Here is a 14,582-nt window from a genome sequence, read left to right as displayed (position 1 = left end):
TTAAAATGCAAGTCAATTAATGCTTCTTTGTTGTTGCTGCATTCTCCACAGCTGTTACCATCTATTGTCTGGACCCAGGTACTGTAAGAAGTGTCACAGTGGAGAACTTTAATGGGCAGAATTGGGAAGATTCAATGCAAGCTCACAAGAACATTAAAAACATGTCAAAACCTACAGAAGACCCAAAACTGAGAGAAGTAAAATAATGCCACTGTAAACAAACTTTCTAATCAGCAGTACACCAGAAATATTTTACATTATTTTCAACATTTTACAAGTTAATAAAACACACAAGTGGCTTCCTTACTGATTCAAAAGCTGTTAATTCTGGTACAGTGTAATGACTGAAAACAATAAAGATATTTCTGCGTCTAAAATTCTCAGTGTTATTTCAACAATACTGTCAGTTTTCTTTATGGAAAGTGCTTAGGAAAAAGGTATGGAAGATTTATAAATTTTTTTGTACAAAACTAGTTAATTCAAACTATTGTGTTTAAGTACTTGGAAACAATGTGTCAAGAAAAGATGCACCTTTAATAGATTTTCAAGTGTTTTGGTCCTTGTGAGATCATTTGGAAGGTGTTTATGAACATATACCGGGAGAAGGTGATGTACAAATAACGAAACCACAGGAGTTGAGTGCGATGACAAAGCATGGCAGCCTGACAACAAGACAAAATTAATCAATAACGTGGTGAGATGTGAATTAGGCGGTAAATATCTGATACTTAGTATGAACATCTTTCTGTAATGTAGCTTGATGAGACAACTTTTAAATGCTCGATTCCTTTACTCTTCTTTTTTTTTTTTTACATCTCTTCACAAACTGAAATCTCTATAATCTCATTGTTTTTTTAATGTATTCAGAACTGTATACAGTTTATTCACTATACTGTGTCCTAAATGTCCATTTTCAATTAGACCTCAAGGAGATGCCAAATAATCTTAAAAGAACAAAATAGTTATTTCTGTCATGAATCTATACTAAATAGTATAAGAAAAAAGTATCCACAACAAAAAAGTGGGCAAAAAGTAGCAATTTTCTGAAGTCACTATATACTGTACGTGCAAAAACATATTTGTTCTCTAATTACAGACAATGACAAGTCCTGGTAACTAAATGTTTGGAGGCTTACTTTGGCTTGCCTGTAGTCCTCCAAACCTATAATGCAGCAAAGACATGAGGGTAGCAGCCAGCTGATGGGAAGCTCCAGGAAGCAGAGGTACTTCCTAAGGAGGCCAACAGTCACCAGGGAGAGGAAACAGCAGTCTGGGAGAACAAGCAGAGAGTTAGTTAAAGAGGCCATTGTACAGACAGCAAACACAAGCTGTTAATCCTGCTAAGCATTTGGATTTTACAACTGTATGAATACTTGTGTAAGATAGGAGTAAACCAATTACAAAAATATGACACTGTTTTACCAAGGACAGACTGTCAATATATTATTGAACTTGTCACGAGTTTGTGGGCTACAAGAACCTCAAAGCTGCTGAGTACAAAATCTTGTTGTACAGCCAGGTCAAGAGGCTTATTACAATCAGACTGGACCTAATTCTCTATGCTGCACCACCAGGCTACAGTAAAACAAACACGTGAGGTATAACTAGCCCACCGAAAAATGTCCAGTTAGCAAGATGGATGACAGTTGTTATTAAGATTGCTCACGGGTGCTACAGGCTACAGAAAGCAAAGCAGACTGAACTCATTGAGACGTAGGTAAAATGTGTGCTTACTGAGAATATGTTAACATTGAACAGGCTGGTGCAAAAGTTCAGAACTACATGGGCCTCTGATGCTTGTTACCTGCCATTCTGTCTACTCAAACTGAACAGTGCCTGTGCTTTGTGGGCCAGAATGTTTAGGAAAGCAGTCAGGCCGCTGTAACATATATCACGCTATCACTGTCCCATTTTTCCTTTCACATTCTGTTTAGGAAACTCCCCAATGGCGTCATCACAAGACATTTTTGAGAAGCAACTGAATGTAAAAAAATCCTGTTTAACCGGATTGAAAGATAAATGGGCATACATGTAAAGTGATGTGGTCATGTAAAGATGTAAAGAGACACAAAGGAAGACCACATTTAGAATGGTACATTTGAATTGCAGCGTTGCTTCTAATGTACAGCTGGCCTCATGCTGCCACCAGCAGCCCAACATGTATACCAGACTTAAGATTTTGTGACCCCTTTGAACAGAAGGGGGCGCTGTCTCATAACAAAATACACACAGTCTGAGTCAGTGTTTACAGTACCTTCCTGAGTTCTCAATGTGAAATATGCAGACTGGGTAGGTGGCGCTTCTCGTGTGAGGAAGTACTTTCTGGCTTCACTGATTATATATTTAATTTCAAGTTCTACTTAAACCCTAATAATGTATACAACTCTGGGCATGTTTTCATTGTCCTCCCAGTGCACGATATTGTTTTTTTCAATTAGTAATTTGAAACTGTTAACCTCCTTAAGCTTTTGTGTCAAACCTACCTTGGGGAAATTGTCCGGAAAAAGCGAGGTGGCTGTAGATGGAGAAAAAAAAAAAAATGTTACCCACTGGGTCTGTGTCAGGGATGGAAACACTGTTGTGGAGGAGATAATGCCTCTGGGTTTGTGTTGGTAACTGGTGCAAAAATGACTAATGTCATGTTTCTACTTGTTAATATGTAGTTGAGATTAGAGTTTTGGCTACTGTGATTGAAACACAAATGCATATGAATTCAGTGGCTATAAGCCCTCACCAAGTCAGTCCTGCAGCCAAATTACTGCTATATGTCCTCCATTATATGTGTTTTCGAGTCCTGTTGTGTTGAATAATGGAGGCTTCTTTACAGTGTAGCAACATCATTATCTGTTTAAAATTACTCTTACTAAAATGACTCATCTTGAAGTCTGGGTGGGAGCATAGTCAAGCCAGTCTGAGTTCCAGCCTAATGGGAATCATGAGATGTGATTTGAGCTCTCTAGCTCACATCTTATCAACAGATGAGGTTCACAGATTCAAAGAGAGCAATATAGGCTCAGTGAGGTAAACCAGTGTAATATGGGGACACTGCACAGTGCAAAACAATTTTTTTAAACCAACAGCCTGATGCAACTTGCTTGGTTGGCCTCTCCAAACCAGAGCTGCCCTCCCACCTCACCACTTCAGGGACAGGATTTACTGCAGCTCTCTGGGAGCAGAGCCGAGTGCCTCTGAGGACTCTGTTTGGATGACCTCTCAGCTATGTAACAGACCAATTCTGAAAAACATGCTCTGTGTGTGTGTTTGTGTGCACGTCTTTGTGGGGAATCATTTGGAGAGATGGATGTTGATGTGAGTTTAAATGTTCTGCATTTTCCTGGACAGTGTTTTATGACTAAGGAGTGGGTTGGCTTCAGTGTGCATGTGTAAGCTACATAAAAAAATCCCTGCAGTTGGCATCTTTAAATTGAGAGATTTAAAAAAATTTTTTCCTGATGGCAAAGCCTCAAAGTTCAGTCTGTACCTGACAGCTTTATGGATGGCTATGTGATTGGCATGGCCACTCACTCCTCTTTCATCGAAGGTCAGCACCTGAAACAACACAACAATATCTCAGTGTGGGAGAAAAGGGAGAATCTTGGTATCTAAAAGTGATTTTAAATAAACTATGGCAAAAAACAGAGGGAGATTTTTTTCTTGGGTTATTGGAAGGGTTTCTGTGTCTGACTGTGGAGCTGCTTGGCAGCTGACAACTGATATTTAAAAACCCTTTTTTTTCTGCGTGCATGCTTGCACACCAGAGGATACAAGTGAAAAAAAAGAATCAGGTCAAAGGGAAAGAAAAAGTGCTTGACTAAAGACTTGGCATTTGCTATTCTCAGGCGTATGCTACCGTGACTGTGTCTTTGCAATCAAGTGTAAGGGTCACATCCCAAATACAGCATATTATGGGAAACTTGTAAACTTTAAATCTTTTCAATCTTGCTGTTTTTTTTTCTTTAATGCCAGTGCTGCTGTACTTTGTCAGAGCTTTCGCTTATTTTTACTTTTGTTAAGATAGCATGCATAAAAATCTTTTAAGTTTAATTTAACCACATTATCATAAGCAAATTGTGTGGAACTGCCCTGTGGTCCATAGCAATCTTTGCATTAACTCAGAAATGGAATCCAAACTTTTAACTGCAGCAGCTTTCCCCTGCCCCCCACCTCCCATTTTTAGGGAGGCTCAAAATACAGTGTGTGGTGGACAAAAAGAGATGATGGCTGGCAGGAATAATACATAGACCACAGAGGATCTGAGATAATGAGCTAGGATGCTGTGGTGCCAAAAAATATGGTAAAAACAAAACAATACAATAAACTAATGTCTTACATAGAATGACAGGGAAATTGTGTAGTAAAAGCAAACAGGAAATGAGAGAAAAGCCACAGTGCTGAGGCAAAACTTCAACACAGCGCTGAGCATACCATGTTGAAGGAGTGGACCATTACATGCTTCACAATTACAGCAGACACCAAAGAGATGCTCCACTCTGCTTTGGGATCGTCTGGAAGTTCTCTGGAAAACACAGAAAGGAGAAATGGTTATCTACTTATTATTCACTGAAAAGCATGTCATGTCATGTCAGGAGGCTTCTGCACAACGTAAGCAAGCTGAACATTAGGGTGTAACAGTTTCATTCCTGACTCAATCACCACATTTCTCCATAGAAGAAAACCCAAAACGTTCTCAGGCAGATCACTGAAATGTGTAGCCGGGTTATTCTGACTTTTAGTTGTTGATCTTTTTTTGTGATCAAAAGTTTTAACCCAGCATATGAAACCAGTCATTGTGGGGTAAGAAGGCCCTTAGGATCCTCTCAATTTGAAACTACGGCTTAGAGACAATGCAGAGTCTACATCAGGCGTCAGCTCTAAGATGAGAGATGCAGAGAATATGTTTTTGGGAGAAGTAGGAATTTTCTTTAGTCCACATTGAAGACAAAGGAAACAGGCAAAGGAAACCGACGAGACTGAAAAAAATTATAATAAAAAATAAAAACATAGTAAAAAATTCACTAAACTGTGCTGCTGATTGCTTGATGAGAAAAGCAGAGAGATCAACAATTTGGTGTTTCTGTTGTGTGCATGAAGGGGAGTAGGTGTGCGGCTGTGTCATCAGTCACCCCTCCTTTTTTGCGCTGATAACAATGAGCCATGACAGCTGAGCTAAAGAGGGAAGTGATAAATTAGGCCACAAATCCATTGGCTGCCAGTGATGTGACCGTAGGGCTTTGGTGTAAAGGATTGAGGGGGTCTGCTATGTCACAGGAAGGAGGGTGGATGGGGTTCAGAGATAGTTTAAAACTGTCTGTCATTGAGTGAATGCACTGCTGTGACACTTTGATACCAGTGACCTAGATATCATACGTGCTGTGTGTGAGTGTGTTTTTGAAAAGGGATGGAACTGTGAAATAGAATCTTATCACTGTTAAATGCTGCTTAAATTAATAAAGCTTTAACTTCATAATGTCTGTCTGCTTTAGACAGAAAGCTAGTAAAAACAAGCAAAGGATTTTGCGAGAATTGGGCCATAATGCTTAAATATTAAGTTAGAAAATATCATACTGAGTTCACAGCTTGGCTATACCACAGACCTATCTGTGTTTTTAATGTTCTGCTGCTTCATTATTTCATTTATTATTTTAGACATTATGCCTTACAGCTTGACAACCGTAACTAAGCACAAGCCTACAAAACGGGGGAGTAGAGAAAAATGAACAAAAGATACAAGACACCTGACCTTTCTCATGCAGGATGCAGGCTGAGTGTCAGCTTTGCTATGGCAACACAACAAAATGTCCTAAAGTGACCTCGCTAGCTCCGTTTTTGTAGCATGTGGATGTTTAATTGCTCACAGGCATCTGTATGCAGTTATTGAACTTTGGCCCAGTAAGGGGATTCTGTGTGTGTGTGTGTGTGTGTGTGTGTGTGTGTGTGTGTGTGTGTGTGTGTCTAAGAGGGCTTGCTTAGTCTGGTCACATGGACTATAGGCCTGTGGAAATGCCAGACTTCTGTCCATGTAGTCAGATCCACTATATCCAGGTGTAGTGGGACAATTACAAGTACAGTAACACACCAATAGATGTGTTGTTTCACATTAAGGTAGAAATTTGTGGTAGCCATGATGAAATGTTGTAATGTCACAAAAGTAACAATTCTGTTAGTTTTGTTTTGAAGTAAAGTGACCAGAAGCAAATTGAGTTTTTTGCTTGATGCAGACTTTAGCAAAAGGAAAAAGTCGTTTTACTATGCAGTCACCCAGTGGTGTGGTGGTGACAAATGCATCAAGCATAAAAGCACAGCCAGAGGTCAATTGCAAGGCTCCACAATTTACAGTGCTCTACCATGTGCTTATAAGTCAGCGATTGCTATTTTAACTACTGATCAATGTATATTTACATCTCACCTAACTGCAGCGAATATGGCTTTCCAGGATTGTGTGCTTACATCCATACAGAGAATTACAGTAAGCAACTCAAAAACAGTAACTTCAACTTTGTGATTTACTTCTATGTTGAGAGTTAAGTAAATCTAAACTTTTTAATAACTGACACAGACACATTATTAAAGTAACAGGGATGTGGTGGGTTACTGGTAGAACAGCATCAGTTCAGTCTGATGGAAAACATAATGAAGAAGTGAAATGGTTGGATTTGTGCAGTAAGCAGCTATAATTGAGTCCAGGGAGCAGACAGAGGTCAAGCCAGTGCAATTGGAGAGCCATTGGAGCGTATTCAGATTGAGCTTGATCACAAAGACCCCAACTTGCACCAGGGCCCCAGATACTGTCAACACAGCTGTCCTATTCAGTGAGCATTAAATAGAAAATCCTATTTTAACACAGAATCCATGTGCTATTCCTGTCATTTTCAAAAACTCAGCTATAGTTGTAAAGGAGCAAGTTTCACACAGATCTGTCATCATGAAACATAACCCAAAATGTGCATTAGACTTTTATTATGAACTGTATCACGTCAAATAAAATAATTGTGATCAAGTATCTGTACTTCTACATAACAAGCACTTTCTAATTTACCAAATCTTCCAGTTCTCTTGTTTCACAGCTGCAAAACAGCAGAAAACATTACATGACTTGATGACAGCTGTGTGGATCACTGCAATTTGTTCAGTTTCCTTGTTGACCACAGCTCAGCAGAGTCCTCGAACCAAGACAGTGGTCAGTGAGAAAATGTAGGAAACAATGAGGTATGTAATTGACTTTGGTATTTATTTCACTACAAAACTTGCTTGTAACACAAAAGCTGTATGATCAGTTCAATGGACCTTAAATCCTTGTTACAGAACAAAAATTGAATGGTACATTGCTACAATGCATTGCATAGGGCAATGATACAGGGGAAAGATGGTCCCATTAACATCAAAACCACTCACTACGTCTAATATTTATACGCTAGAGTAGACATAGCCTATTGAAAGAAATCTCTTGGTACAACACAGTAGAACTATGCAACTCCTCATCCCTAACATTAACAAAGTTAAAGCATTTGATCACCATAATATTTATGCAGGTAGGTTTTATTGTAAGGCTGTGGTTTAATACTGGAATTGTTAAGTTAGAAAGGTGTTCCTAACTATGTGTTTAAATCACTTTGGATAAGATGCCACAAATCCATCATGCAGCTACAGATGCTAACATTTTAAGAATTCTAACTCTGTAATTCTTTTGTGTTGTACATTTTAGTTAGAAACACAAAAAAGAACTGAACTAACGTGCATTCTTTTCTTTGTGCACAATGAAATGAATCGAAAAAAAATGGGGAGAGGTCAAGTCAAGGATGTGCATCTGCACATACTTGGATAGAAAGGGTTAAGAGCAAAGCCAAAGTGTGGCTAGCCATGTACAAACACACAAAGAGAAAAACAGTTTGGAATGACCTACATTAGCAGTACTCAGAGCATTGCCAAAATGTATCCCACAGTCCTTGGCAGTTGGCTCGAGCAGTCATGAACAGGAGGAAGAGGAGGGGTGGAACCGAGGGAAAGAACAAGGAGAGGGAGAACTTGGTTGCAAGTTGGACTGGAGCTCTCAAAGTGTTGATTAAGTGTGTGTTTTGGGCAAATGACAGAATACACAGAAAGTATGGGCTATGCTCCAGTTCAGCTGAAGTGCAGACAGCACTAAGATCAAAGTTCAGCAATATTCTGTGTGCACAAGATGATAAAACTGTAAAGTCTGTGTTTGTGTGTTTAAAACACACACATGTACACACAAAAATGTTCGCTAGGGCAGAAAACCTGGGCATGCTTCCAGCTTATTACTAAGGTCCAGGTTAGTGTCAGAGTTCATACAGCTCTCCTTGGGAGCCAGAAGGTCGAGACTCACATGTAGGCAGCCCTGAATTTCTTAGAAACATTTTCTAGTTAATAGACAGGTTTGATCCAATGGATCCTTCCCCTTTACAGCAATTATCTCTGTATCTTTGTTTTACCAATAGCCAGGGGACTGAAAGTCGTACAGCTGCATCATCAAAACAGAATATAAAAAGAAACAGAAGATGAGTGAATAACACAAGAATTTAGACTACAAGGGTTCAAAGTTTGGCTCACTGCTTTGAATGCAAAATGACAATGGTTAATTATGAAGTCTCTTTGCTGGCTTTTTCTATATAGCCAGATTTAAGGAACTACTGAACTTGTACATGTTTTGTAGCATTTCAAAAATACTAATATATTATCAGTAAAGTTATCCATTATCATTTGATGTAATTATTTTCTATAGTAATTAGGTCTAATCAATAAAAGCAAGAATTTGTCTTTGAACTCGTTCTTTGTCTTTGAAATGTTCTTGCAGCAAAGCAGGGAAGTGCAGCTACTGTCTTACGACTAATATTTCTACAGAGCTCCACATAAGAATGGGTAAGTCAGAAAAACTATCACAGAGTGACACTGCCCTCATTTTCTACCTCTAGGAAGCATATATACTCCATGTACTCAAGCTCAAAATACACAAAGGATGTTTTGAAACTTATGCAATATAAAAATGAAAATGAAATTATCTGGCATGTCTGAGACTTGTTTTCTGTACGGAAACTACCTCACTCAGAAGCTACTTATGAAAGAAGGAGCAAATGTACCCAATTCCTTTTTAGATCATTGACATTGACTAATTCACTGTGAATACTCGAAGAGGTTAACAGATTGCTCAGAACATACAGACAGCTCAGTGGAGCAAACATTTAAAGCAAATTCAAATATCAGTTCCACTAACGAGACAGATAGACAAGAGTGATAGAAGGAGGGATTTAAATTTCAAGCTTTTAGTGGGTTATGTGTCTATGGGTCTAAGCCTAGCACTATGTTTAAGACATATTTATTTTTTGCATGACACATTAAGGTGTTGCATGGGAGGAGGATCATTAAATTCTTAAGTTATTCTGATAGACACTTGGTGCCAAGGAAGATACTTATGCTTTGGGGAGGCAGACATTTACGCATTCACAGTTAGTAATTTGGCAGATGCTTTTTTTTACGACTACTGAATAATACACACAAAAGCAACTTAGGGTTGTTGCCCAAGGACATTTTTTACCAGGAGGAGCCAGAAATCCAATCCATGGATGACTGCACTACTTACTAATCCACAGCTATGCCATTCTAAGACACAAGTCCAGAACTGAAGGTAGCATATGTACACATGTACTATACAAACATGTTTAAGACACAAATCAGTATATTTCAAAACTATGATACTCCCAAAACAAAATTTTAACATAAAGGCACCTAGATTAAATGTTTTTATATGCATGTTTTTGTGTATTTAGTGCAGCAGGCCTCTTACTTATGATCTACTACGGTGATTCTGGAGGCTGGGATCCCCAAAACGGCACAGCTGTTCAGAAGTTCTTGTTTGCGCTGAATCCCTTGATTGTAGTAGTTTCCTGTATTAATATTAAGATGACAAAATAGGCTATACTGTAGATGTACTGTAATAAAAGGAAACACTAAATAAAATATTCTTTTGCAAAATGATTAACACTACCACTGTTTAGAAATTCCTTGAAAAGATGATCGTTATTGTAGATCATCTAACTTAGATTTGTGTACTTTTTACATTTTCATTGTGTAGCTTTTCCCTTCCTTCTTGATTTTCATATTTAACCTAAATTCAAGAACTCTTGGTTTTATTTAAAAAAAAATAAAAACTTTCCAAACTCGAGTGGAAAATAATTAAATGATCTAAGCTTGCTTTATGAACGCCTACTAGTTATACATAACAATATAGAAGCAGCTGCTTCTAAGATGTTAATTATTTCAACACAACATAAAATTGAAAAGGGTCTTGTCTATTTACTAGACATATGGATAGTGTTTAATCAAAGATTTAAGTATTCACATCACTGATTTGGGGTAGCTGTAATTTTACTGTAAGGGCGCTGTGTTTAGTTATTATTTTTCTCAACGCTAACTTAACGTCACGAATGAAACTTGTAATTACAAGTAGTTAGCACTAGCTAGCAGTAAGCTACACAATTAATAATTCATTCGTTAAGTTAAGATGGAGCTATTAAGATTACTTGTATAAACAAAGGTTTGTTATCACTGTACCTTCAGATAAACACAGCAAATGAACGCAGGCATTTAATTCAACCAGTCGTATAATCGTTGGCGCAAAGAACATACATTCATCATCTGGATGCGCAGTTACTATCAAAACTCTGATTTCAGAGTTGCTTGTTTCTCTGCTTGACAACACCTTTATAAGACGTTTCAATGACATGATCAGCGTTCGGCGATGTCGATCGTAAATGCATTTTATCAAAACCAAATGGAAAAAAACGATTAAAAAAATAATGTAAATACCCATTATTTTTGACCGGTACCGTACACAATCCGTGTGAAAACAAAACTTTATCTTGAAAATGGTTCCGCGTCCAAACGGATATGCAATCGGCCTGTTACATCTAACGGGACCATTTCTGCAAAGTATGCAAAGCAGAGCATAGTAACTAAACCCAATAAAGCAGTTACTGCCCGGGCTTGGCCTCATAATAGTGTGTTTTACTCAGTCACGTTGCTTTATTCGTTGTTTTGAGTAAAATTTACTAATTTGGGAGAATTTATAAAAAAAATAATATACATGATCATTCTGGCCTATTTTAATAACGTTCATCAGGAAATATAGACGACATTTCTTTAAACCAAGCGTATTGAAATGCGAACATTAGAAACCAGAAACATTACTGAACGTGAGGGAAAGATTTAGCCGTCACACTGCACTATCCTAGAAGGTATATAAAAGTCCAAATGGAAATATTTAAGTATTTATCAAAATATTGATAGAAGTCCGTATACTTCGCAAATACGTATAATATATTTTTCTATGTATATACACATTTGTCAAGACATACAGGCTGCACAGACTCAACCGTGTAAGGCTAATTTATTTTATCCTGTCAGGACATCGACCGACAAATGCGGCGCAGCCTTCAGTCTGTCCAGTCGTCCACAGTCCTTAACCCGCGGATTTACAGTTCACCATTGACACACATTTTGGCACAGGGGATACCTTTCTCTCCCATTGCTACATTTTCTAAATATGAGGTGAGTACAAAAATGCTGACATGAAGCAAAGTAAGATATGTAATTAGCCCGTGGTTTAAGCGCCCCGTTCTACGCTGAAAATTTGCCTTGCAAGATGGCGACGTGGTTGTGAATTCAAAGGTGAATTCTAGGCTAAGTTAGCTAGCTAGCAACAACAACGACAGCATATCATACGCCGTGTTACTACACGTAAATGGTTAAGTAGGATATAGTTATAAGTTTACATATATTAATCTACGTGCTTTGGTGCATTTCCGGAAAAGCTCTATAGTGGGAATATCCCCATCCCCCAAGATGAGCTACAAATCCAATTGCGTTTTTATGTCAGTATGGTGTAAAAGACGACGACAATAACAACAACAACGCACAGCAACAGAAAATCTAACTACTAACGTCAGGTTGGACATGCAGTGACAAAGTTTACCACTGGAAATAATCTAAAAGCATCTTAAATCCTTTCTAAAATTACATTTACGAAGTTTACCGGGAAACGATTAACGCTAATCAACGCTATTTTAACACCCCAAAGTGCATTCAAAGTGCATACTCCTAAAAATGCTTTCAACCACGTTGGACAAAAAAAGTGTGTTAATATGTGCTAAACTGGAATTAATACAAGTAAGAGAGCACCCAGGAAGACTGTCCTGTAGTCACAATTTCTTCCTCTTATAACTTTTATGATCTATATTAAAATGGATAAGAGAAGGTTACAACTACAACTGGGAAATAGGCTATGCATAGTCAGGTCACTTACAAAGGCCCCAATAACCAATTTACATGGTTAGCATGTTCAAATTGGTATATCAGGTTGTATGTGAAAAAGTTAATAAACTTAAACTTCACCTACTGTTTGACACAAACTTGAACCCAAAATATATGTTTTTTTCTTGTGATGGGGAGCGGAGGAGAACAAACAGAATTTGAGAGGATTTGAAAAGGGGGAAGGCCTCACTTGAAAGATGACAAATTGTTATCTGAATTAAGAATTCCAATGCAAGAAGTTTTGTTTCCGATTTTATTGATTAGTACTCAGTCCACTTTATCACAATTCATGTGCTTATTTTTTAAGTATGTATTTTATTCTCTTTACTGACACATATTTCATGGAATTCGTTAATTATTTTTTGGTATCATTTGAACTTCATTTGGAGAAGAGAATAGGTTATAGAAACAAATTCAGTGTAGTTAACAGAGTAAAATTAACACATTAAAAGATGGTTGTGATATATTGAGTCCACTACAGTGTTGGTTGGTGGTCTTTAATATTCAAGATGTGAAAATTACACGTAGAATATTGAACACTTAAACTAAACTCATCACAGTTAAAGAGTTTGATTTATTTGTCACATCTCCACTCAAAACAATCTCTTTATCTCAGGAAGAAAAGGCCATTCAGTCCACAGTTGGACAATAGTCCTTTACTGCAGCATTAGATTCTTCATTTCATAGTAAATGTAAGATGCTCATTTCCATCCACACTCAAAATCAATTCCAGATGACAAATCATTACAGATGTTATGTATAAGAGTAAAGAAATTCAAATATTTCCCACGCAGGTCTTGGTACAAAAGAAAATCATATAGAAGGTGTTTGTGTTCTACCATGGAGAAATTCTGGGTTGATTTATACCCACTTACAGATTACACCACTGTTTCTATCACCAGATAATGGCCTTCTGAGGGGAAATAATGATCTTTACAACTGCATACAATGTATAAACGTAAAGTAACGTTCTTGTTCTATGATGGATTTGCACTGAGAATATGTATTTAGCTTACTGTGTTCTGAGATTGCGGCATACCATATATCCTCTCTCATCCACTTTCTAAGAATGGTTGAACGTGTCCCCATATCACTTGCACCTGGAGCATCAACCTAAGAGACACCATAGAAACATAAAATGCCACTAAAACAAGAAACCTTTTTTTTTCTTTCAACATCAAGTTATACAAGCATATTATTATAAGCACATAACATTTTTTGGGTTAGAGTGATCCGGCATATATGTTGCTTTTATTCAATATCATAATAACACTGCAGCAATTCAGCTACAGAAAAAATTAAATAACCGCTTTCCATTCTGCTTATTGTGGCTAAAGGTTTGTTTTTCTGGCATCATAATGTCTTGTCATAATAGTCATGCTATACATCTTACAGACCTACAATAATCAAGTCAGCAGAAGAAAAAATCACAGTATGGAAACCTGTGGAATTAATAACTGTACTAATAATAGATGTCAAACTAAAATAATTTGATAATGTTACATATTTAAAATGTGATAATTTCATAGCAAATATGGGTTTGTTATTAATGTTAGAAATCAGATATGATTTCTATGCTTACATGTGAAAATTTTATAATTAGGAATGTCCTTATCCAGTGTTTTGGATCTGATACCTTTTAGTATTAGGTACCATGTGCATATTTTTTAGCAGCAAGTTCTGCACAATTGGATCAGGTCGTGTCTATTTTTACTGCCACGGTATGCTACACCGTATCGGGTGTGTTTTAATGCAAGAGAGAAAGAAAAGTGTGAATTTCCTAACTCTCCAGAGCTTTGTTTTGGGAGACATCTGAAGTCAATGTTATTTCATGAAAATCGGTCACTTTTAAAATGTAAAGTATTAAATTAAGGGAACTTAAATCACAAGTATTTACAAATCTGTTTTATGTAGTTATGTAGTTGTCCTGAGTTTGTAGAACTTTGATTTTTGTGTACGGAATTGGAATAAGTAATTTTTATTTTTTTTTTAAAGAATTATTTATCTTTGTGTGTGGGTTTAACTTTGAGAAACTAACGATGCATTGCAAGTGCCTCTATCTGTTTAGATCAGGGGTGCCCACACTTTTTTGGCTTGTGAGCTACTTATAAAATGATGAAGTCAAAATGATCTACCTACTATAAAAATACAAAACATATATTTATTTATTAATATATTGAGAATTCTGTATATGCACAATATATGTTGGTATAGCTTGCATAACTACATGAACCCATATTGGACAATACAACTATGTA

General features: G+C 37.2%; 2 protein-coding genes across 8 annotated transcripts in view; one reads left to right on the top strand and one right to left on the bottom strand.

Moving 5' to 3' along the window:
• Positions 1-87: 87 nt before the first annotated feature.
• Positions 88-10,875, bottom strand: pigl (phosphatidylinositol glycan anchor biosynthesis, class L). Its single transcript, XM_067494334.1, has 7 exons — positions 10,567-10,875; positions 9,800-9,899; positions 4,426-4,516; positions 3,482-3,549; positions 2,484-2,515; positions 1,137-1,270; positions 88-662 (listed from the first exon to the last, which is right to left on the bottom strand). The coding sequence occupies exons 1-7, from the start codon at positions 10,823-10,825 to the stop codon at positions 534-536; spliced, it is 813 nt and encodes a 270-aa protein (XP_067350435.1). The 5' UTR covers positions 10,826-10,875; the 3' UTR covers positions 88-533.
• Positions 10,876-11,408: 533 nt separating this feature from the next.
• The window catches only part of ncor1 (nuclear receptor corepressor 1), a 59,731-nt gene continuing 56,557 nt past the window's right edge, over positions 11,409-14,582 (top strand). For all 7 annotated transcript variants that reach the window (XM_067494794.1, XM_067494797.1, XM_067494793.1 and 4 more), the window contains exon 1: positions 11,409-11,562. The gene's annotated coding sequence lies outside the window, so the exon portion shown is untranslated. The remainder of the gene's footprint in view (positions 11,563-14,582) is intronic.

This window comes from Channa argus, chromosome 24 (assembly GCF_033026475.1).
Source record: "Channa argus isolate prfri chromosome 24, Channa argus male v1.0, whole genome shotgun sequence".
Classification (NCBI taxonomy): Eukaryota; Metazoa; Chordata; class Actinopteri; order Anabantiformes; family Channidae; genus Channa; species Channa argus.
The sequence above is the reverse complement of the archived record's forward strand: the minus strand, read 5'-3'. Positions and strand labels throughout refer to the sequence as shown.

What these genes read in the sequence shown, in the direction of transcription:
- pigl (XM_067494334.1), bottom strand. Translation starts at nt 10,825, where the DNA reads ATGGGTATTTACATTATTTTTTTAATCGTTTTTTTCCATTTGGTTTTG. An exon ending in TTTGCTGTGTTTATCTGAAG is followed by an intron (nt 9,900 to 10,566) that starts GTACAGTGATAA and finishes ATATTAATACAG; the next exon opens with GAAACTACTACAATCAAGGG. An exon ending in GCCATCCATAAAGCTGTCAG is followed by an intron (nt 2,516 to 3,481) that starts GTACAGACTGAA and finishes CTCCATCTACAG; the next exon opens with CCACCTCGCTTTTTCCGGAC.